Source organism: Chelonia mydas, chromosome 10 (genome assembly GCF_015237465.2).
Source record: "Chelonia mydas isolate rCheMyd1 chromosome 10, rCheMyd1.pri.v2, whole genome shotgun sequence".
Taxonomy (NCBI): Eukaryota; Metazoa; Chordata; order Testudines; family Cheloniidae; genus Chelonia; species Chelonia mydas.
Window position 1 is genome coordinate 43,427,767 of NC_051250.2, and position 25,578 is coordinate 43,453,344.

The window sequence follows — 25,578 nt, forward strand, 5'->3', positions numbered from 1 at the left end:
AATCCACTTGCATGACTCATCTTCATGGGGTGGGAGAGCAGAGCACCACAATCTTTTGTCCTCTTTAATGTTCCACAATAGTCCATCTGGTGACGATGGGCCTTTCTTGTTGGCCAGGATGTAATAACTTCTGTTGGAGACTAGCACTTCACACTAGTTAATGTCTCTCTCCTGTCTGGTGATTTACACAGTGTCAGAGGATCACAATACAAATGCTTATGCATTACCTTACAGTATGGGATACAGATTTTATAAGTGAGATTAATGCATGCAGCAACTCACAAGCATTCAATAAAGTCTAAATACTTTCTGATAATCCAAATACCTATTTTAATAATACTAACACAGTTGAGCCAGACTGATTCCAGCTCTGTAGTTCTCACTGTTCAGTTGAGACAAGGGGTCCTTCGCATGAGATGGCATCTGGTTTGCCAGCATCATACCATATATGAACACACAGCATGCATTAAATCTAAATAGACTCTTCTAAGCTTTTGCTAACTTGGAGCATCAAAGAGGCCTGAAAATTATGCATATACAGGAGCAAATCTACAAAGCCACATGCTCCTATGACTGTCACTCATCAGCCCCCTCCCACAACCCTTTCCTGTGGTCTACACAAACCTGCTGTGTTATGTGCATGTTTCGATTGTAAGCTCTTTGGAGCAGGGATTTTATATATAGTCTGTACAGTGACCAGCCTAGTGGCTACCCTAAAAATTCCCAGTTGTGAATATTGCAGGGGGCATTGCATAGGATCATTACCCTAAGGGGAGAGGGATTGGGGATACAGTGGGAGAAGGCAGACCATACGTAGTTAAAGTTCTTTTTGTATAAAAACTCTCTTGGTTTGTTTTGGGTTTTTTGGCAGCACTTGTTGGAGGTGAAATCTCTCAAGCACCTAACTAACCTGACACTGCACGATCGCATTACAAAGTCTCTTCTCCACCTCCATAAGAAGAAGAAACCACCCAGCATCAGTGCACAATTCCAGGTAATTTACAGTGTTTACTCCAAATGTGAAGATGCGCAAGAGAAAAAAAAGTTGGTCGTGGGTGCACTTAAAACAAACACCTGCATGGGTCCTCAAGATGCAAAGTATGGTTCTCACAGGCACAGAACTCTCCTCTTTAACCCTATTCAGAACATGAAAACAGCTAAGTATGTGTAGCTTGGCTAAGCAATTATGTTTAGGGGACATATGTCTACTGATACTTAAAGGATGTAAATACTAAAAAAGAGAGGGATTACTTAGGGTGAGTATAACAAAAAGCAGTGGGATGAAAATAAGAAACGTAAGATTGAGGCAGCCTATCAGGAAAAACTTCCAGACATTGGGGTTTTAGACTAGCGTAATCTTCCAAGGGACATGGTGGAAACCCTTTTGCTCAGGGATTATAAACTAGAGTGGACAAAATAATCAGCCAAGTATTGTAGGGAGCATTCTTATATTGACCATGGGATGGACTAGTCCCTGGTCTTCTCCATCTCTAACATGATTTTTGAGGGGTCTGTCCTTGCCTTTCGCAGTTCCCTAATTTTTCTTACACACATACGCATACACGCCTAGCTCCTTCTCTGGCCCTATCACCATGCCAATTTCATTTTGTATTGGGGAAAAAAAGGCAAATGGTGTCCCTGATTCTATTTTCAAATGCAACATGACAGTTTTGGGGGGAGGAACTGAAAACCCCCAGAATGCAGCAGGAGAGAACAGTGGTAATTACACATGCACAAATGAGGCACAGGTTTTTATACATGTCTTATTGCTTGGCACCTAATTCTGAAAACAGGCCCCTTTGTGGGGGTGTCTCTGGGGAATCCATCAATAAAAGAATTCGGAAAATGGTGGTATTTAAATGTGTAATTATTGTATGATGTGTATCTCAAGTTCAGTTTGTGTTCATGTCAGTTAGAATGTAGTTCCTTGGAAGAGCCCAAAAGGGAAAACGCTGCTGCTTTAGCTCCAGAAATGCATGTGAATTTTGAGATGGGGTTGAGGCCAGCATTTGTTGTGCTGTCACTATTCTGCACCAGTTAAGCTGCCATTTTGGGTAACTGAAGCTAAAAAAACTTCTCCACCCTAGTCACTGTGGATGCAGACTTGGAAACTGCAGCTGTCAAGTCTCAAGATGCATGCACAAGTGTGTGGTAGTATTAGAGAGCAAATTTCATTTAAAATCAGGCATGTGGTCTAGTTTATAGAAAATATTTTCTAGTTAGCCTGTTAATTTCAAAAATGTTTCTCTGGGAATTAGTTAATTTCTGGAAACTGTTATACAAAACATGAATGCAACAAGTGCCCTTGTCTCTCCCATCCGAGAGAAAGAGGGAATGCTACAAAAAGGCAAGCCTCAGCTGGCTTTCATGCTCACAGCTTCACTCCCTGGAGTGTTCTTTTGTGCAAGAAGTAGATCTAAAATATTTACCAGTAGAACCGCACTAATAGATAATAAAAAGCTACGTAAATTGGTCCAAGTGGTTCTGTGACACAGAATCACAATAGTGTTCTCCCCGTTCGTGCTGTCTTTCCCAAACAGTGCACCAGCCAATTGTTTGCAATGATAAGAGCAGTCATTTTCTAACTGCAGTCACATACATGGTCACCAGGAGTCCTTAAAATGCTCCAATGACAGCAAGTTAAATAAACTCCATATCCTGTTACCATGTGTATTCTGCTGGAAAAGTTATCATAATCACTTGAGTATCTTGTAATTGTTAGTTCTAAGTAAACAAAAACGCACTGCATATTTCACCTCACTAATCCAGTTTGGAATTTAATATTCCCCCTTGAGAGACTAAATCATTCCACATTTATACTGTGATAGAAATGACAGGCTCATTGTCATTGTAGCATGAAATCCTCTGTAAATAGAAGGAAGGGAAAGAAGGAGCATAGCATCATTTTCTTTTGATTTTTTTTATTATGTTTACTCTTCTGCCCCACTTTAAGATTTCTGTTCAAAGAAGTTGCTGCTCTTACAATAGGCTGTGATAATGACAGCTGTGACTCAAAACCGTTTGAGCCAGTGCAGTGCAATAGCATTCTTCCTTACAGCTTTTTCCTCCTCCCTCTGATTGGATGCATCTGTGCTACTCTGTCCTTGACTTTAGGAGTCTCTTTTTTAAAAAAAAAATCCATGAGTGATAGAGCAGCTATAAAGCTGCCTGTTTGGGTAGCAGCCACAAAGCAGACTCTGTCACCCAAAATGTGACACAGTAAACATCTGTGTTTCCTCTGTGTGACCCAAGCCCATGCCCTCTTGGGTTTATTGCAATGTTCTTGATAAAAAGTTTCACAGGTTTGCACCAGACTATTTTCATAAGCAAATACTTCTGTCTTATGAAAGTTAAATGAAATTAGAGTTATGACGCCCAGCATTTTCCCAGGGCAAGAACCAGAGGGGAAGAGGGAGGCAGCCAGTATGTTGTGCTCATTCCAAGAAATAAACAAGCTTTTTGTTTGTTTTTAAGAGTTACTTCACAAGTACATAATCATGTAGAGCTGCATATAGCTCCAAAGATGCAGAAGGACCATAGGTGCATTTTAGAAAATTGTGGGGAAATCTAAGGGTATGTCTACATAGCAAAGAAAAACTAGCAGCAGGCCCGTGTCAGCCGACTCAGGCCAGAACTCTGGGACTCTTCAACTTCACATGGTCCTACAGCCCAGGCTCCAGCCCACGCCCAGAAGCCTACATAGAAGTGAAACAGCTCTTTAGCCTCTGGTTGTCTAGTTGCTGTGTAGACATACCCTCAGTCTTTGAAATAACTGAATGGGTTGGGTCCTTCTCTATTGGGGAGAAGGGGGGGGGAATGTTATGGTGCCTAGTGGCCCTTTGAATATATATTATGCATATAATACATACAATAAATACACAGCAGAATATCTTTTAGAGCATCTGTATTATTAGAATCAAATCATCCCCATAATTAACTGATGTTGGGATGTATCGTTACTTAGATCATGCCAGTAGTGTGCTAGGCACTTTGCATATACATGTGAAGACAAGGCCACAGTTTCAATGAGCTTGCAGTCTGAATAGCCAAAGTGCAGATGAAGGCTATGAAGATGGAATTCAACAAAAAGCAAAATGATTGCGTGTCTGTCCTTAGCTTCATGTAAACTTTTTTGGAGGGTGGGGGGATTAACACTTCATTACAGACAGTACTTAGGAAATGTAGCGAGTTTAGAGGGATTAGGAATGACATTTTATTGAGAGACTCTTGTAAATAAATAAATAATCCAGTTATATATTGTACATATATTAAGTAAATTGTTCAAATAATGCAAAAATAAGAGATAATTTCGGCACAGTTAGTGCTCCATGTTTGTTACAAATTGCAACATAAAAGCAGAGCCAACTTCAATCTGTCTACCTGGAATTTCCATGCAAACAGTCACTCTTCTCCACACAACATGAGGAGGTCATACATTTTCCACAGATGAGTGGCAAGAGCAATGAAATGGAGTTTGTCTGGGACCCTTCCAAATGGCCTGCTAGAGCATTAATGTCACCAGGCTGTGCCTCTAGGAGAACGAATCTAGAGGGCGCTCTAGATGGAATCTGTCTCACTCAGCCCAACCCCAGAATAGACCTGAAAGCCTCTGCATGATGGGTTAATACTGGTGTTCCATTGGGTAGTTATTTAGAAAAATGTTTTTAAAGTCTAGAGAAAGTACAGGAAGAAATGGGAATCTAGGAAATCCTAACCGCCCAGTATCCACAGCTTTTCGCATCTCAGTTGAGAAAAGAATATGGTAGAAAATCTATCCGGTTCAAAACAGTTCTGACCAGGAGCATTCTATGAAAAGGCCAATGCTCGTAGTCTAAGGAATTCACTATAAATTGAGCTATATGAAAGAATGGGAGGCTAGTCTGGATAAAGGGATATCAGACAAACTGCGAGAATTGATCTGAAAGAAACCAGCCAACTCCATTTTAAGACGATGCACCAATGATAACTTCCTCTGATTCCAGTACAAGAAAACCCTGTGAGGCAGAGTCAGATGTTTATGGAGATTTTTGGAGGAAAGGGGGTGTTCATTTCATTGGAATGTCCTCCAAATAATGGATTTCTGAAAATGAGCAAAGCAGATCAGTGGTTATGCTGTCCCCCACGGCCCTCTGATAATTCTCTTGGGCCTCCCAGTAAAATATATATCATTGCAAAGTGAAATTCAAAGCTCATTTCCCTTTCGTACTGAAAACCTGATGTCTAATTGTACGAGGTGGGACTGGAAACTATCCTATCTCAAAATGCAGTATGTACAGTATAGGTCACATGAGCTGCCATTGCTATTCCTGAAGGCAACTATTCATGTGAAAAAAGAACATTTGTGTCTTTATAGGTGCATGTTGGATACAAAGACATTAATGTTCAAGTTTAACATGTTTAGCATATCTAGAGATGTCTGTGGAGCTGAATTGAATGACCCTGGAATAAAATGTACTTCTCTTTGGTGTTTTAGTTGACTTCTTCTCTGTCAGAAACAGTTCTTAAGTTGTGTGACAAAGTTCCTCCTCTACCTTGGTGGGTCTTGTGCTTATTGGCGGATTTGCTCGCCTTGGAGCTTCATGGCAGCCTTCAGTTTGGCTGTTTTCATGAACCCACAGTCCAGGTCGACTCCTCCTGTGTCTGACCAGGAGTTGGGAGGTTTGGGGGGAACCCGGGCCTGTCCTCTACTCCGGGTTCCAGCCCAGGGCCCTGTGGAATGAAGCTGTCTAGAGTGCCTCCTGGAACAGCTGTGCGACAGCTACAACTCCCTGGGCTACTTCCCCATGGCCTCCTCCCAACACCTTCTTTATCCTCACCATAGGACCTTTCTCCTGGTGTCTGATAATGCTTGTACTCCTCAGTCCTCCAACAGTACGCGTTCTCACTCTCAGCTCCTAGTGCCTCTTGCTCCCAGCTCCTTACACGCGCACCACAAACTGAAGTGAGCTCCTTTTTAAACCCAGGTGCCCTGATTAGCCTGCCTTAATTGATTTTAGCAGCTTCTTGATTGGCTGCAGGTGTTCTAATCAGCCTGTCTGCTTTATTGTCTCCAGATGGTTCCTGATTGTTCTGGAACCTTCCCTGTTACCTTACCCAGGGAAAACGGACCTGCTTAACCTGGGGCTAATATATCTACTTTCTATTACTCTCCTGTAGCCATCTGGCCCGACCCTGTCACAGTTAGTAATTTCCTCAGAGTTTCCTCTCATGGGTGAAATGTATGAAACTTCAATGTATGTCACATCTGGCTTTTTTCCAGCTTTTAATTTTTATTTTCTGCTGCAGGCATCCCTCAACAAGTTGATGGAGACTCTTGGTCAAGCAGAGCCTTATTTTGTCAAGTGCATTCGATCTAATGCTGAAAAGGTAAAGATCTATCATTGCCAAATGCTTGGTAGCAAAAACAGCATTCCCCGTTTTTGCATTAACCACCCACCACACCCTCACTGAAGAGAATAAAATTGGAGGTAAAGGTCAAACTCTGTCTTCCTCTCACTATGTTGTTTCCAGATACTGTGGTGTATGATTTCATTGTTTGGATGGTTCATTAACATGAACCCTGGCAGTTATGGTGCTTAGGTACACTGTAACTAATCATTGCTGCTTCAGATACCACAAACAACAAACACTGTCCCCTTCCAACATACAGATGTGTCACAATGTCCCATTGGGGTTTCATTGGAATCCCAGAACTTGATAAGAAAGGTGCTCTCACAGAACAGCTGCCTGACTGCAGCATGAGTGGTTTATTAGGATGCACTTTCACCCTTAGTTCTTAAGTGTCTGGGTAAAACCCACAATAACTTGGAAATACTTTGGGGTGTGAATTTGTTATGCTTGGCTGAAAAGAAGAAAAAGGACTTCCTGGATGAGTCAGTGTGTGCAGAGACCATTGTTAAACATGTATGGTGGTATTGTTTGTGTGTAATATTATTCTTTCTTGATAAACCACAATGACCCTTCTGGTCATCATGTAAATAATAATTTGAGCTGTCTCCTTTGAAGTTCTTACAAGTCTGGAATTCATGTCTGCCATGAATGAGCACTAAGGCTTCCAGCTTTAATTTAAAAAAAATCATATGAAATTTTAATTGAAAAAAGGAAGATACTTTCATAATAAACCTCATTATTCAAATTAACTTAGTTGTACATAACATTTTTCCTTTACATTTTTTAGAAGATGAATTGGTATCATGGACTATAAATTTATAAACAGAGCTGGAACGAAGCAGGCTGGCTTGTGGGATAATGAAGTCTATCCACTAGTTCACCATTTTAAATCCAGCCAGATCAGTAATGCTTGAAAGCCATTTTCTTCCAATGGAGTAGTTGTGGCACCTTAGAGACTAACCAATTTATTTGAGCATAAGCTTTCGTGAGCTACAGCTCACTTCATCGGATGCATACTGTGGAAAATACAGAAGATGTTCTTATACATACAAACCATGAAAAAATGGGTGTTTACCACTACAAAAGGTTTTCTCTCCCCCCACCACACTCTCCTGCTGGTAATAGCTTATGTAAAGTGATCACTCTCCTTACAATGTGTATGATAATCAAGTTGGGCCATTTCCAGCATAAATAAAGAGGGGGGAGGAGAAATCCTGGATTTGTGCTGGAAATGGCCCACCTTGATTATCATACACATTGTAAGGAGAGTGATCACTTTACATAAGCTATTACCAACAGGAGAGTGGGTTTGTGTGGGGGGGAGAAAACCTGGATTTATGCTGGAAATGGCCCAACTTGATTATCATACACATTGTAAGGAGAGTGATCACTTTAGATAAGCTATTACCAGCAGGAGAGTGGGGTGGGGGAGAGAAAACCTTTTGTAGTGATAAACACACATTTTTTCATGGTTTGTATGTATAAGAACATCTTCTGTATTTTCCACAGTATGCATCCGATGAAGTGAGCTATAGCTCACGAAAGCTTATGCTCAAATAAATTGATTAGTCTCTAAGGTGCCACAAGTACTCCTTTTCTTTTTGCGAATACAGACTAACACAGCTGTCTTTCTTCCAAAGGGTGTTCAGTAATAAACAAGTTGGTGGTCTTGGACTAGTTACTGGGAGTCCATATCGTACTATTGGCAACATGTGTGTCATACAAAAACATGTCATGTTCTCAATCAACTTCCATGTCTAGGTACTCATGAGTTTATGAAGTGTTTGTGGTTGGGTGAAGTAACATTGTCTGTCTGTTTTTCTCTTTCAGCTCCCTCTGAGGTTCAGTGACAACCTGGTGCTTAGGCAGCTGCGATACACGGGAATGCTGGAGACTGTTCGAATTCGGCAGTCTGGGTACAGCTGCAAATATTCCTTCCAGGTTAGACGAAGTGCTTTTACTTTTTGTTCATTTCTGATAAAACATCATATCCTGGTAGATTGAGGTGGCCCATTTTTTACACACACTCTTATTTCTAAATGCAGGTGAATTTAGAGTTCATAAAAGTGAGTGAATAATATCACTGACTGGAGCCAGGCATGGAGGGTGGTCATCTGCTAGGCCAGCTTTGCCAATGCACCTAAGTTCTAACTTGCAAAGCCTCAGCTATTCTAGTTCTGAACCAAAACCGCCAGTCATGCAGTTGTTTGCACAGAAATGTGTACCTAATTTTCATGCATAATTGCACACACACATCTAAAATCAAGACCATAATGTCCATTACACGCTAGAATGAATTCACTCAGCCACATTGTGACCTAAGAGGAGTCAAGTCCATGTTTCCAGAAATGAAATTATAGTGCGCTAGGCCCACTGAACCTCCTAAAGGAAGATATCTCTATCAGAGGTTACAGCCAACTGCAGAACTGAGCCTGTTCCTAAACCAAGCAGAATTCTGCCTAAACTGTAGTTGGGCCATATCAACAAAGTGGAATAGTTATGGGTCGATTTTATTTTAAGTAAACCTTTTTTCAATCACATTTTCTTAATTTAATATTTTATTATTGAGCTCTCTATAAAGAAGTTTTTTCATAGTAACTGTGAGCCAGATAATCTCTTCCGTTTAGGAATGAGCTCATATGGCAGCCTCCTGTTACTTGTTTCTGTTTTTGTTTCCTTTCGGTGAAGATAATTTGCTCAGGCCAGTCAGCCCTAACTCAGGGAGCTGGCATTTCCTGCCATAATCTGCCAGTCTTAAATGCATTTAGCCATCATGCAGAGGTTCCCAAACCTCACAGCGCCAGGGAGGCTGCCTTGGTTCACACAGACTTGCTTATTCAAAGGAAATATTTCTTTTTACCTGGTGGTTTTATCACATTTTTTTCTGTGTGTGTGTGGTTCTTTCATCAGCAGCTACCACCCAGTTTGTTTCCTGTAGTAAGACGAATGGATAGCAGCTATTTATGGCATTGAGAATACTGCCATGGCTGTTACAAAAGCTGTTAGAAGGAAGGACTATCATTTCCTTTGTAGGGAACCTGAACCCCTTCTTACTTTGGGGTATCTATCTTCAAGGACTCTAGCAAGTCTGATGTTTGAACCATCAAAATGGTAATGTTGTGAAGCTCTGTGTTTTCTGAGATACTCTGCAGGTTCTGGTAAATCCCTCCGGTAATGATCCTTTCTCAGGATTCACTGCACATTTTCACAGAATCTCTTGAGTGTTCCTCTGCAGGCAGACACTGCAGTATCTCCTATTTGCCTTTCATACAATTCTGAAAGTCACCAGTACTAAAATTTACCCAGGGTCATGGTATATTCTCCAGCGCTGACAATTTTAAATCAAGATTGGATGTTTTTCCAAAAAATCTGCTCTAGGAATTATTGTAGGGAAGTTCCATGGCCTGTATTATACAGGAAGTCAAACTAGATGATCACTATGGTTTCTTCTGGCCTCGGAATCTATGAATCTATAATGATGAAGGAATCTTTGAATTCTGCAGTTCTTGAATGTCAGTTATGTTTCTGCTAATTTACTAAAACATACCTCATTTGGCCAGCAAATAGTTATGTAACAGTGACATAGCACTGCCCTTAGAATTTAACTCTGGTGCCTTCTAATTGTACAGGACTTTGTGGACCATTTCCATGTTCTTCTGCCACAAGGAATCAGCCCATCTAAGCACAACATCCATGATTTCTTCAGGAAAATAAAGCTCAGTCCAGACAATTATCAAGTTGGGAGAACAATGGTAAATACTTACCCACAGCTCAGACTCTGCACTGACAAATAAAGTCTGCCTGTATGTGGTAACTTGGTTTTCATACATGTTTGCATTGACACGACTGTTGTCCCACTTTACCAAAAGGAAATGGATTGAGTGAGAAGGGTTTTAATCATGTCATACACAACACAAACTACTAGAGATTGTTGCTTTCTGTGAAGCCAGGATGGTCTGATCATGCTATTTAAAACAAGTTAGCCTCCAATAATCACTCCACGCTTTGTCACATAACTTACTATACTATGCTGTGTTGTTATAGCTGTGTCGGTCCCAGAATATTAGAGAGACAAGGTGGGTGTGGGTTAATGTCTTTTATTGGACCAACTTGTGCTGGGGAGAGATGCAAGCTTTTCAGCTTACACAGAGCTGTCTTCTTGTCTCTCTAACTTACTGTTATGAGTTACTCCTCACTCTAGAAAGGGAATTTACTTGTCGGCTGCTATATCTTGTGATACACATCCAACATTTCACAGCCACATACTGTAGGTAACTGTCCAGAAGCCTTTCATAGGTATCCCAAAGTAAAGTCAAATGCTAAGCTCTTTACTTGAGAGCATTCCAGATACAGATGTCTGTGGCATTAACTCGTGTCTCCTGTGGCTGGGGAAGCATGACACACATTGTCTTCATTCCTCCTGTGCTGCCTGTTAGGTTTTCATGAAGGAGCGGGAGCGCCAGCTTTTGCAGGATTTGCTGCATCAGGAGGTGCTCCGGAGGATTACTCTGCTGCAGCGTTGGTTCCACGCTATACTGGAGAGAAGGCACTTCTTGAACTTGAGGCAGGCAGCAGTGATCATACAGGTAGGTGACAATACTGTTGTTCACTATGTGTAGCATCATTATTGTGCCTGGCACTTCGCAGACACAAAAGACCAGGTTCCTGCCCTGAGGAGCTTACAATCCTATTATAATGAATAATGACAATGTACTTCTACGGCAGGGAAAGGCAGATTAGAAAAGGAAAGCTTGTGACACTGGAATCCTTAAATCCATTTAAAGCGCTGCTGCAAAAATCATCTTCCTGGCTCCTCGCTTTGACCACATCACCCCATCTTTATATGCTTCCTCTAACTCCATCTTAGTCCAACACAGCCTATTTGTCTTCACTTTTAAGGCCCTTTATGGCCTATCCCTGCCTCGTCTATCATCTCTTACATGCTATAGACATAGACTCCACCAGTGACACCACCCTTGATTGCCCACGTGTGAAACTTTCCAGCATGCACCATCTTGATTTCTCCCATGCTGCCCGACGTGCGTGGAAGTTGCTCCCTGTAAAATCCCTCAAAGCCGAAACATTATCCTCCTTTAAACTTCTTCGTAAAACCCATCTATGCTGTGATGCCTGCAAAACTCAATGGTGGGTAAGCAGCTGGTGCATTGTGACCCATTGCTTATGACACTGATTACAATTAAGGCTAAGATTTTTATCACGGCTATTTTAGTAAAAGTCAGACAGGTCATGGGCAATAAGCAAAAATTCACGGAGCCTGTGACCTGTCCTTGACTTTACTAAAAATAACTGGAGGGGTAGGGCTAGGTAGCGGGGAGGAACTGACAGGCTGAGCCCCCTGCCATGGCAGGGGGCACAGCCCTGGCTCCAGTGGCCATAGCAGTGGGCACAGCTCTGGGATGCCACGAGGAGGGTGCATGGCCCCGGCTGCAGCCCCCTGGGGAAGCCGCAGGGCTGGGGCGCACGGCCCCAGCTGCAGCCCCCTGGGGAAGCCGCTGGGCTGGGGCGCACGGCCCTGGCTGCAATCCCCACCAAGCCCAGGACGCTGCAGGGCTGGGACACCTGGTCCCAGCTGCAGTCCCCTGCAGAAGCGCCGGGTTGGGGCACACAGCCGCAGGACTGGGGTGCACGGCCACTGCCAAGCCCAGGATGCCGCAGGACTGGGGCACATAGCCCTAGCTGCAGCCCCCAGCAGAAACTGCAGGGCTGGGACTGCAGGGTCCTAGTTCCAGCCAGCCCCAGTTGCAGGGCAGGTCACACAGTCCCACCTCCACCTCCTGAAGCCATAGAAGTCACAGAGGTCTGGTAAACTCACGGAATCTATGACTGCCGTGACCAAATCGTAGCCTTAATTATAATTCTCTCACTGTGAACTTGTGCTTCTCTCACTTGTTTGTCATGTCAACCAAGTGACTCTCATTTTAAATTTTGTAAGCTCTTTTGGGCAGAGACAGTCTTTGTTATATTTTTGTACAGAGCCTAGCACAATGGAGTCCATTTCTTAGGTGCTATTGCAATATAAGTTATATGAATCCATTTGTTTATCATTGGTGGTATCATTTTTTGTTTAATTTGTTTCTTCTCCAAGGTAACTGGGATAGGATATTTTATGAGCAGAGATGAGAGAGGGAGTTCTGTACTGTATTGTTCAGCTATTGATTTCATATTAAGAATGGAACAGTTTTTCAGAACTGGATGGGAAGACATTAGCGATTTAAGTATCTGGTTTGAAAAACCTACCTGTATAACTCCCTGGAAACACAGGGTCACATCCTGGCAAAATCAGCCTAGTCCTTCATCCTTCCCAGTTAGGCACAGCAAACAGTTGACTTTGGATCTGACTTTTGGATGCACTCTTAAACTGAGGCCTTGTTACTTATCCAAGTGGCTATTAAAGAGTCCAGGAAACTTTTCCTACCAATAGTGGTCTGACCTGGTGTCCTTGGCAAAGTTTACTGTGCCCTCTTTCACAGATCCACAGGATCTGTTCTATGCCCCAGCTTTTAAACCCTCCCTTGGAGGAACCCCATCAGTGTGTCAGACCCGCCAAGATGTCCCACTCTTCCTTAAGGGTAGGCCATACAGCCTGAATGCCCGGCACATGTTTATTAGGAGAATGGGTTTATTTCATGAGTCTTGCTCTCTAAATGAATCTGGTACCAGACACATTACCAAGAAATGTTACCTGTTTTTTCTGCAGAGGTACTGGCGTAGTTATCAGAGTAGAAAGCAAGCTGAAGATTCCCTAGTTGATCCTCTTCTTCTCAGCAATGCAGCACTCGTTCTCCAGGCCTACTGGCGAGGTTTTGTGGAGAGGCGAAGGTTCCTGCAGATGCGGGTTGCAGCCTTCATTATTCAGAACTATTGGCGGGAATGTTCTAGACGTAGGCATGCCGCAGCCATGTGCATACAGGGAGGCTGGCGAGGATACTGCGCAAAGAGACTCTGCAGGGCCAAGAGAAATAAAGTCATCCTATTGCAAGCAGCATGCAGAGGATACATAGCACGGCAAAGGTAATGTGATCAACCTTGGTGGACACAAAAGTGAAATGTTGAATAAAGATGACTGTGTAGCAGGAAGGCTGTGTGTTTCGGAGCAATGACTCCCAGCAATTGGCATGAATACTAGCATTTTTCAGGCTTTTGTTACTAGAACATCATGTTCCCTTCCTTGGTGTGCTTGGGCCCCTGTGCTGCCGCTACATGCCTCCCACTCAGTTGTCCACTCTCTCTGTAACCCACAGTGGAGCTTAGTCTGCTCCAAACACCAGTCTCCTGATCAGCGGAGCCTTCAGTTGAAAGCACACAGCTGAGGCTTTACTCTGCTGAGGTGGTATAACTGTCTGAAAGGGTTGGGGCTCACTGGTCTACTGTAAACGAGATGAGAGCCAGAATAATGACTCTAAATACACTGCAAATCACTAGTACCTGATTGTACCTCAATCAACCCAGCTAGAAAGCTGGTATAGAACATGACCAAAACACTAGATGTTGCATTTGAACTGGGTATATTAATTTACAAAAGAAAGCAAAAACAAAATACTGAGAAAGTTTAGAGCCACCATAGTCAGGAAAGCAGCAGTTCTCACTAATAGACACCAGTGTCATTCACAACTGGGGAAAGAATGAAGCAGGTGAAAATTCAAAAATCATGTTATGTAGAATACCCATGTACAGTGTCTCAGTTGATTTATAAATGTGTGTTTAGCTAAGGTATTAAAACCAAACACAGGCACTTTCTCTTAAACGTCTCTTCAGAATCAATACAATGTGTCCAAGCAATGGAAGAGGAAACATTCTAAAAATCTGCTGTTTTCTCATTCTTGCAGATTTACAGCTTTAAAAGAGCAGAGATTAAAAGAGAGAGAGCTGGAGAATGGAGTGTCAATCAGAGAAGAGGATGGACTGGAGGCAGATGCTATGAAAATTAGGGGCTCAGACCCATCTAAGTGGGAGGATGGCTCGTTTGAACAGCGGGTGAGAGCTGTAGAGGAACATAAATCAGTAATAGAGAATAGTCGGGTGAATCATGCTGATCCAGTAGATGGCTCTGGAGACTTACTGTACAAAAGACACGAGAGAGCCAGCAGCCAAAGTGGCATGGACATTGAAGAGGAAGTAGTTGTGAGAGAGAGGCCCAAATCACTGGAGGATCTCAACCAGAAAAAAGTGGTCCGCGCGAAAAGAGAAAGCCGGAGAATGCGTGAATTGGAACAGGCAATATTTAGCTTGGAATTGCTTAAGGTCCGGTCCACTGGGGGGGTGTCTCCCTCAGAGGAGCGTCGGTGGTCCACAGAGCTGGTGTCGGAGGTCCTTCATTCTCCACAGGGAACCCCAGAGAGTGAAAGCTCTCAGGGGAGCTTAGAAATGTTAAGCTGTGAGGATACTCAGAAGAATAAACTTGATTCTCCAGTTTTAGAAGAGCAAGACATGCAGACTGTCTCCACTGAGACCCAGGGCTCTTTACCTCACAGTCCTAAGCCTGATTTGCAGGACACAACCTTCTTCTCAGCAGATGTGAACAGCAACTTATCTAACAGAAAAAGGACACCATCAAGTTCTGAGTTACCAGAGAGTCCTGCTACTAAGGAGCGGGTGGTCTGTGATACCCAGAATGTTATCTACAAGATGCATCCAAGAGAGACCTTCATTTCTAGAAATCTGCCTACTTTCTACATTCCACCACAGGACATGCAGAAAGCAAATCAATCACTGGTGGAGAATAACTTGAAGAACAAACTAATGGAAAAGGAAGAAAGACCAGTTATGTTTCCTGGGGTTCAGAAAGATACGGAGCCAGGCAAGCAGGGCCCGGGCAAAGCCTTGGACAGAGAGAGAGGAGAAAACCCTCCTGTCAAGCAAGAGGAAAGCCTAGCTGCTCTTGCATCAGATGCACATTCTTCAGACTCTGTTATCAGGAGACTTGAGAAGCTGAATGTCGAGAAGGAGGAGCGACAAAAGCAGCTGCAGCAGCAAAACGAGAGGGAGATGATGGAGCAGATCCGCCAGCAGAAGGAAATTCTGGAGAAACAACGCAAAGCTTTTGAGCAGTTCGAGAGACAAGGGAAGGGAGAGGCCTTGCAAAGGACTGAACACAGCAGAATCAAGGAGCCCTCACAAGAAGTGTCTCTCAGACCCTCCAAAAAAAAAGACAACAGGCCTCAATCTCTCCTCATCCTGAATCCCCAGAGCAAAGGGGAAAATTGCCAGACTGTGAATACAACACCAACTTCATCAGTGGATATTAAAGGGCTCACTGTTGCAAAGAAAGGGAGCCCCCCAGCCCACATAGCACAAAAGGACAGGCCTGTCAGCATGTTCCTTGAGCGAAAAGAAGGTCAACCTGGAATGATACAGGAATCAACCAGAACAGATCGGTGGAATTCAAAACTGGCTGCAGAATCTGGGGACTTCTCTAGCAGCCACGCTGCAAGGACAGAGCGCCTCAGGCAACCCCGAATTCCCAACCAGAGCACCGATGGCTCTTCTAGTGAGCCGCGGGCTAGTGCTATTTTCTTCACACCGAAAGACAGTCATTTCAGCCTCCTGTGAGTAGAGCATTTGTTTGTTTGCTTGCTTTATACCATGAGAGGTGACTATTGAATGACCTTTCCTGAAAATAGGATTGATTTCGACAGGTTTGCAATGAAACAAAGAGCCACATGATCAGTTTTGGGCACTTCATTACCAGAAAGATGCTGATAAAATGGGGAGGATTCAGAGAAAAATATCAGTAATTATTAGGAAGCTGGAGGGATTGACTTAAAAGGAAAATTAAAAGAACTCTCATGCAGTGCACACCATACAGCCTGTGTCAGGTGACTATGGAGAGCCAGTCTAACCATCTACAGCAAACATCTGAAAAGCGTTAACAGCAAGAAAGGAAAGAAATTACAGTAGCTAGGGCAGTACAAAGTGATGTGAGTAAGAGGGATGGGATGAAAGTAAGAAACAAATTTAAGAGAAGTATCAGAAAAAAACTTAGTTTTATTATCTGGTAGAATAAATTATTATAATTATTATCTGGTAGAATAGATTCCCAAGGGAAGTGGTAGAATCTCCAATACTTCACACATTTAAAATTACAGTGGGCAAAATAGTAGTGAATGGTCAACTAGGGAACAATCTTGCACTGTCAGGGAAAGGGAGTAAATGCAGATCTTGTATGCACTATGGTTGTAGCCATGGCTGTCCCAGGATATTAGAGAGGGAAGGTGGGTGTGGTAATGTCTTTTACTGGACCAGCTTCGGTTGGTGAGAGAGACAAGCTTTCCAGCTACACAGAGATCTTCTTCTTAAGCAATCTGTTCCAGCTTGCATTTAGCTGTGATGCTGGGAGAACCTTCCCCCTATCTGAAGAAAAGCTCTGCGTGTCTCGAAAGCTTCTCTCTCTCACCAGCAGAAGTTGGTCCAGTAAAAAAAAAAAAAAAAATTTCCTCACCCACCTTGTGTCTCTCTAGAGCAGATCTTCTCCCTATGGAGAGTGGAGGTGCTCAAGCTTTTGAAAAAGTCCTCCTGTGGATAAAGTTATACATTTAACAGTCTTAACAGTATTAGAAACAACTGCATGGAGTATGGGCAGTTCTTTGCAGGTTAAATGGTGGGTTCATTCCAAGCACAGGTCATGGCAGCATTTTGATCCTGTGCTCATGTTTCTTCCCTCACAAATCTGCAGGTCAGACTGATCTGAGATATGTCTACACAGCCGACATTAAAGCGCTGTGTAGAGCCCCCTCCCCCCCCCCCCCCCCCCCCCCCACACTCTCTAAATAAGAATGGTCACTATAGGCAGCATGGCAGAATTAGTCAGTGGTCAGGCAGATGATATCAGGGACCTGGAATCGTACATTGTGGCCCATGTGAAAGAAGGCACAGAGGTGACTGAGAGACCAGCAGACAAAGGTGGAGCTTAGCTGCAATCTCTAAACTAGGGCTGTCAATTAATCACAGTTAACTCATGCGATTAATTCAAAAAATTAATGGCAATTAATCCCACTGTTAAACTATAGAATACCCATCAAAATTTATTAAATATTTTTTGATGTTTTTCTACATTTTCAAATATATTGATTTCTATTACAACATAGAATACAAAGTGCACAGTGCTCACTTTATATTATTTTTGGTTACAAATATTTGCACTGTAAAAAATGATAAACAAAAGAAATAGTATTTTTTCAGTTCACTTCATACAAGTACTGTAGTGCAATCTCTTTATATTGAAAGTGCAACTTACAACTGTGGATTTTTTTGTTACATAACTACACTCAAAAAAACAAAATAACGTAAAACTTTAGAGCCTACAAGTCCACTCAGTCCTACTTCTTGTTCAGCCAATCGCTCAGACAAACAAGTTTGTTTACATTTACAGGAGATAATGTTCACTTCTTAATTACAATGTCACCTGTAAGTGAGAATAGGTAGTCACGTGGCACTGTTGTAGCTGGCATCACAAGGTATTTACGTGCTAGATGCGCTAAAGATTCATATGCCTCTTCATGCTTCAGCCATCATTCCAGAGGACATGCTTCCACACTGATGATGCTCATTAAAAAAAATAATGCGTTTATTATATTTGTGACTGAACTTCTTCAGGGAGAATTGTATGTCTCCTGCTCTGTTTTACCCGCATTCTGCCATATATTTCATGTTATAGCAGTCTTGGATGATGACCCAGACATGTTGTTCATTTTAAGAACACTTTCACTGCAAATTTGACAAAATGCAAAGAAGATACCAATGTGAAATTTCTAAAGATAGCTACAGCACTCGATCCAAGATTTAAGAATCTGAAGTGCCTTCCAAAATCTGAGAGGGATGAGGTGTGGTGCATGCTTTCAGAAGGCTTAAAAGAGCAACATTACGATGCGGAAACTACAGAACCTGAACCACCAAAAAAGAAAATCAACCTTCTGCTTGTGGCATCTGACTCAGATGATGAAAATGAACATGCGTCGGTCCGCGCTGCTTTGGATCATTATTGAGCAGAATCCATCATCAGCATGGACACGTCCTCTGGAATGGTGGGTGAAACATCAAGGGTTATATGAATCTTTAGCGCATCTGGCATGTAAATATCTTGCGACACAGGCTACAACAGTGTCATGTGAACACCTGTTTTCCTGGTGACATTGTAAACAAGAAGCAGGCAGCATTATTTCCTGCAAATGTAAACAAACTTGTTTATCTGAGAGATTGGCTGGAGTAGGACTGATGGGACTTGTAAACTCTAAAGTTTTACATTGTTTTATTTTTGAATGCAGTTATTTTTTGTACATAATTCTACTTTTGTAAGTTCAACTTTCATGGTAAAGAGATTGCACTACAGTAACTTGTATTAGATGAAATCGAAAATAGTATTTCTTTTGTTTTTTTACAGTACAAATATTTGTAATAAATAAATATTAAGTGAGCCCTGTCCACTTTGTATTCTGTGTTGTAATTGAAATCAATATATTTGAAAATGTAGAAAATATCCAAAAATATTTAAATAAATGATATTCTATTTTTGTTTAACAGCGCGATTAATCGCGATTAATTTTTTTAATCGCTTGACAACCCTAGTCTAAACTATTATTTTTTATTATTTATTTCATTTAAATCAGTGCAACAATTAACCTGATGCTGTATAAGATACAAAATGAAGACTATTCTTGCTCTAAGATCTTGCAGTTTAGTAGATAAAACCCTGTGGCAGGCCCAGAAGAAGGAATAACAGAGGAAATAAAAGTTCTCCTCTTAGACAGTAGCATGGCAATGAACATTTTTAATATGATTTTCTTTCTCTTGTCACTTAATTTTTTTTCCATTCCGCAATTTTACTTCCCAACACAAAGCACTAAAGTTCACCTGTATAAGAGCTACTGGCAAGTGTGCAGCAAAGATGATGGTTCATAGTTTAACGAAGGACAGGAGATCTGTTCATTAGTACTTTTTATCCTCACTATGGTGTTTATTGGTACTAAGTGTATGCTGAATAACTAAAGATGGCATCCCTTAAAACACATGAAATCAAATTGCAATTTATTCTTGATCTGTTGAGTTGTACATACTCGAATGTTTCTGGAATCTGGACTGATGTTATGGGTGCACCTGGGCGAGGAATTTAAATGTCTTTTTGTTGTTGTTGTTGAGTTTCAACAAGGAATCTTCAAATCATCAGATCCTTTCGAAAGATGAGCTACCTAGAAAGCCACTAAAGTTCCCTGGGCCAGGCAGAGGGGGGGTAAGTTACAGCTTTCTTATTTCATCTTTCAATTGAACAAAACTTATTCTGCAAGTTTCCTCTCAAGTGTTTGAAGAGAAAACAGAAGGGTGGGTGATGTTAAATTACGAGTCTGTGAGAAGGACGGGGAGATACTAATGGTATGGAAACATTAAAGCCTTCTCTTCAGGATACCCCAGTTAACACGGGAACATACCAGTGCAGAATTGCCAGACATTTTCTGCCATGAATGCCCCAGTGATAAACACTGTAGAATGCTGGCATGTCTTGTTTTGTTTAACATATGTTTTGATAGCATCCATGACTGTCCATTTTCCCAGTGCTCTTTCATTTTTGTTTTCCCCAATCCCCTCCACTATCTGTGATACTTGTGTGTTATGTGTGGATTTGCATATTGTTCATGGAGTTCTTAAGGCTGTACTTGACCTACCCTGTGATGTCAAACATCAGCAGAATCACCTTTTCTTTTAAAACATTTTTGTGTTATCTGTTTTATCATTTGGTCAAGCAGGTTGCCAGACCGGCCCATAAAAAGAAAGCCCGCATGGCGCGGACGCGCTCCGATTTCTTGACTAGAGGTACTTTTGCTGATGGGGAGGGGGATACGGAGGAAGATGATTACGATGACAATTTTGAGTTCCTTCTCTTCCCTGACCAACCTCCTCACCTTGAGCCAGGGCCTACAGCCAGACTTGGGCAGGCCTGTCACAGTGACTCCGAAATGGTAATTTTCCGACATGCGGGAAAACAAAGGGAGCAAGCAGCTGTGCGGGAGCATTTCTTTGCTAACCCTTAGCTGTACTGACACCCTACACCGCTTCTTCTCCCACTGATAATGATGCTGTAGTTGGGTAATCTCAGTGAACACAGCAGAAGCAACCTCAACAAATTGGGGGGGAGCACTATTGTGTTTATATCAAACCTTGGCATTGCCTTCAGGATGGATTTGACAGACACCTAATGAAAGTAGTGCTTCTAGCTTTCCATCAAGCCAGAGAGCTACAGTATGTACCTAGTACAAATGCTAAGGATCACCCTGCCAGCAATCATGAAAAAGTCTAGGGCATAGGGAAGGCTTGCAGGACTTATGTAGTTTCTCTGTAGACTTACAAAGACTGTTTATCACATTCTACTAGTTTACAGCAATAGCCATAGCCTGCCTAATCTCCCTCTCCTTTGACAAGATTCATTGTACAGGTGATCAGAAAAGATCTAACCAAACAAATTGTCCCACATACAAACAATTCTTTGATTAAGCAACAAAAACTCTATCTGTATCTTACATTTTCCCTATTAGTTTTGATTGTTTATCTTTCATTACACTTTCTGGCCATTTATTTCCCTTTTAATATAGTGCTTCACTTATTATTTGAGGCCTGTAACTTCAAAGAAAATAGTTTCTGGCATCAATTTTTTTTCCAAGCTAAAAGAAAATGGGAGCGAGACCACATGTGAAAATGCAGATATCTGCACAGGAAATGTCTCATGTTTCCTACCCACTCGTTCAGATGGTTTAGACCATCTCTGTCTTACACATACACACACAAAATATTTTAATTAATGCTAAAGTTGTGGCAGAAAACTGACCAAAACTGTGAACTCCATAGTTCAGGTAGGCATTTCATTCTGGAGCTGTGTTGCTCTGGCTAGGGATTGGAGAGCATATGGCATGTTACCCCACAGGTGATATGAACTTCCTGCCACACACACTATAGATACAGAAGAATCATCTTTATCACCACCCCATGCCTTTACTGGGAATTTCTACAAGACTACCTGAAATGAGGTGGCACTTCTTTGTTAAACTCCTTTTTTGTTTTTAACAATAGCTGTAAAAAAAAATCCTTAGGGTGAATATTCTTTGCGGAGGGGAGGAGAAGAAAGTGGATTGTTGGTCCAGTTGACTCTTAAGATTTCTCTTGTTACATAAGAATGGCAATACTGGATCAGACCAAAGGTCCGTCTAGCCCAGTATCCTGTCTTAGGACAGTGGCCAATGCCAAGTGCCCCGGAGGGAATGAACAGAACACGTAATCATCAAGTGACCCATCCCCTATCCCCCATTGCCAGCTTCTAGCAAACAAGAGGCTAGAGACACCCTGCCCATCCTGGCTAATAGCCATTGATGGATCTATCCTCCATGAATTTATCTAGTTCTTTTTTGAACCCTGTTCTAGTTTTGGCCTTTACAATATCCTCTGGCAAGGAGTTCCACAGATTGACTACGTTGTGTGAAGAAATACTTCCTTTTGTTTGTTTTAAATCCTCCTTAGTTTTCGAATTAGATATACCATCATTACTGTCTGTCAGAAACACTGTTACAGTCTGTCAGTAATATTACTTTATAGGCCCAGTGCCACTCTTTTGATGAAAGTCATGGGTGGTTGATTTGCAGTTCCTCTCTATTTCCTGCTTTAGTCACAGTAAAGGAAACTGGGAAATTATATTCAAGTAATTTTATAAATGACCAAACTGATTTTTTTCTTAAGAAATTGGATCAAAAAAACAAACTCTCTCTGTCAGATCTTGAGAGTTACATTTCACCTATAGCTGAGCTTCTGCAGTTTGTAGTATAAACGCCCGAACTGTTGAAATTCTCACTGCCTCCGTGATGGCAAAATAAAAACCACTATTGTAAAATAAAAAGCGGGGGGGGGGGGGGATGAGGAAAGAAGTAATATTTGCATGCATGGACTTTAAAAACATCTGTGAATGTTTGGAGGAAAGTTCCCCCTGGAGAAGGTGCACTCATATTGGGTCTGTTTGACTGAAAATAAGTAGTACTGCTGAAGACAGGACTAGGCTGTGGTAAAGGATTGAGTACAATGACCAAAGCAACTGACACTGAATAGGCACTTTGGAAACTAAATTCGTGAGACTCCAAAATATTTTCCTCAAAGTTCACCTTGCTGCAGTTCTGTTGGCTCCTGTGCTCTTTAGATTATTTACAGACCAAACATCTAAAAGAGATTTTTAAAAGCTATTTTAGATAAACTGATTTAAGGGATTCTGCACTGTGTAGGTAAGCAGTGCCCTAAGCTAAGTGCATGCTGTGTTCCTGGAGGTTTACCCTGTTACAAAGCATTAGTTCTTTTAGCAGTAGAAATCTTTCACACTGGAAAACTCTGCTGAGATGCAAAAGGGTGCTGGGTTCACTGTTAGGATGGATGACACTATCCTTGGAAGGGTTTTAGTTCATGCCTCTTATTGGAAATGGTCCTATGATTTTGCTCACTGGGTTTAACAACAGTCATTGCATGCAAATAGTCCTAGGCCTGTCTCATCAGTTCACACTATGTATCATCTCTCCTTCTGTATCACTTACCCTCTGTACTACTCCGTCACTCTCTCTAACTGGTGGTTGGGCATGCACAGTGGTATCATCTGGGAGCAGTCACTTGCACGACCAGGCTCTGCTTTCTAGCATATGCTGAATAGATACGTTGTTGCATAAAAGTACTGTATATCTGTATGTTTTGTAAATATATGCAGCATTTCCATCTGTGTTCTATATTGCAGGACTAGGTTTGAGACCAGCTCTTTGGAAGCGACAGCTTTTGGCTTCTGTATTTCAGAACCACCTTGCCTTTGTCTCAGTGCTATTTTAGAACAGCAAAATTTATGGACTGTTCAAGTGATGCAGTTACCAGAAGCTGATTAGCATTTAGATGTTAATAGCATAGCCCTTGCAGTGCCTGAGAGTCTGTTACATGTGATAAAGCAACTTAACAATACAGCAGTAGGGATGCGAGTTGGTTTCAGTACAAACCGGAGAGTACATGAATGTGGGTGTGTATTTGTTATTTGCCTTAAGATTTCAATACAATAGGAAGGACAGCCAAGCAATCTTCCTTTGGATGGTGGTGATTATTTTAATGAGAAAAACAAATTAGTTTATCACACATGCAAAACAGCTGCTAATTATCAAAAGTCAGTTTTTAGTAAATGTTTTTGGTGTGCTGTTCATAAGCCAGTGGTTGCTGAATACATGAAAGAAAAACAGCGTGTGACACTGATAAGTAAAGTACTTTTTGATTCAGCTGCTGCTGTTATTACTAGCCTGCCTGTTTGAAGTCCTAGTACGGTAAAACCTGCTGATGTCCTGTGTGCAAAATCAATTTATTTGTGTAGCCTGTTGGTAGGTAAAGGTGCAATAGATGGTGTTTCTCGCTGGCACTGTGGTATGCACATATCTGCAAAGAGAGAGAGTCTTCAACCAGAGGTGAAGTTGAAGGTGCAAATGTTGAATCTGATTGCTTAATACAAAGTAGACTTTGGTGACAATAGTGTGCTTGACAATGAGTCCATCTCTTCAAAGGTTGCTTGGATTTTCTAGTCAGCAAATTTCTAGTTATCAAACAGTATGACAAGTACAGATGTCATGTACAGCTTATCTTAAAGGATTAGTAGAGCTTGTTTTTACTTTTAAACAGAGAGCTTGCAATCTATTTTATCATGTATGTAAGAGAGCTTGGCTAGAGAATCAGTGAAAGCCACATTTGAGATGTCCTGTGAAGCATTTATCATTTTGCAATGATTTGTTTAGATAATTTGTGAGCGGAGAGGGTGAAAGTCTTTAAATGCCATTTACCCTTTTTCCCCAAGGTGTTTGAGGTCACACTGAAAATGAGACAATAATGAGGATACTCTCACTATACCTTTCTTAATGAAGCAGTGATGTGAATTTTGAATTAAAAAAATGAAAGTTCTGAGTAACTCCAGAATTTTGTCACCCATTGTCCAACTCATAAAACAGACAATCCATGAACTTGAGGGTTATGACTTCAATAAAGATCCATGAAATAAGAACCCTTGTCATAAGCTATCACTAATCAGTGGGAAATGCATCTTATGAAAATCCTTCAATCCAGCATGATGGAACAAAGCACCATCTCCATCTGTCACAGTCACATACATTTGTGCAGCGTGCACATACTAAATCTAAACTCAGCCCATATTATTGCAGAGGAAATTAATTCCCTCCTCTACCCTGCCAGACCCATTAAAGTCCACCCCCTGCAGCCTGCACAAATAGATGCACCTTGCCGTGTGCTCTAAAGGTCAACAAACCAGCCCTGTTCTAAATCCGGGGATAAAGCCCCCTGACAGAGAACACTTTGCTGCCAGCCCCCTCTTTTTAAGGGCAATCCAGCTTGAATATCTCTGTCATTTGCAACTATGGCAATATGGCAGGGAGGGAGACAGTCTCTCAGGTCGGACAGTCCCAAGCTATTCAGGGCATTATAAGTTAAAACCAACACCTTGCATTCAAAAATATAGTCAGTTGTTAAAGTAGTTGTTTATATCTTTAATAAAAAACAATCCCAAAGTTATGGAAGAGCTGAAGAGGAGGATAGCAGGGTAGCGATTGCAACCTCAATGGTGCCAAGAAAAAATAATTTAAATAAACCATATCTAATAGTTTAATGATGATCCCATATACCCCTTATATCTGTTTCACTATGCAATGTGCATCAGGAGACCTTTCCTCTTTACACAGTATATCCACACACAAGAAAGATGGCTTTTTTTCAGTCCCCACATTGTTAATATCCAACAAGCAAGATGGCAATGATCTCCCTGCTGCATTTTGTCATCATACAAAAAGCCCCTTCAGTAGAGCTGATTATTTCCCTATCTATAATACTTGTTGGTGTTGCTCACATAAACAACTACACTATGCAAAGTGTCTGAATTCTTTTTATATTTCTGAAAGTTTTATGCAGTGTAATCATGATGACCACTAGAAGAAGCACTTTGTCCTTGCATATTCCAACAATTTATTACCAAGAAAATTACATCAGCTTTGGTCATCACATCCGCACCATGTTCTTTCTTTGAAGAATCTGATTTCATGTCGTGCTCTTGATGTAAAAAGCATACACAGATCCTTTCATCAGACTTGTCTAAAAAAACACACTACCAGCACCATTGTATGTAAAGCC

At 41.6% G+C, this 25,578-nt stretch overlaps 1 protein-coding gene across 21 annotated transcripts in view; it reads left to right on the forward strand.

The window, feature by feature from the left end:
• Positions 1-25,578, forward strand: part of MYO9A (myosin IXA) — a 457,919-nt gene that overhangs the window by 392,229 nt on the left and 40,112 nt on the right. For 9 of the 21 annotated variants that reach the window (XM_043524480.1, XM_043524477.1, XM_043524481.1 and 6 more), the window contains 9 exons: positions 872-994; positions 6,286-6,366; positions 8,221-8,331; positions 10,020-10,142; positions 10,827-10,976; positions 13,109-13,422; positions 14,238-15,956; positions 19,543-19,633; positions 20,145-20,357. In XM_043524480.1, coding sequence (XP_043380415.1) covers positions 872-994; positions 6,286-6,366; positions 8,221-8,331; positions 10,020-10,142; positions 10,827-10,976; positions 13,109-13,422; positions 14,238-15,956; positions 19,543-19,633; positions 20,145-20,357 — 2,925 coding nt within the window. Of the gene's footprint in view, positions 1-871; positions 995-6,285; positions 6,367-8,220; positions 8,332-10,019; positions 10,143-10,826; positions 10,977-13,108; positions 13,423-14,237; positions 15,957-19,542; positions 19,634-20,141; positions 20,358-25,578 lie in introns of all 21 variants that reach the window. The other 12 variants (XM_043524473.1, XM_043524478.1, XM_043524472.1 and 9 more) reach the window with 2 other exon arrangements.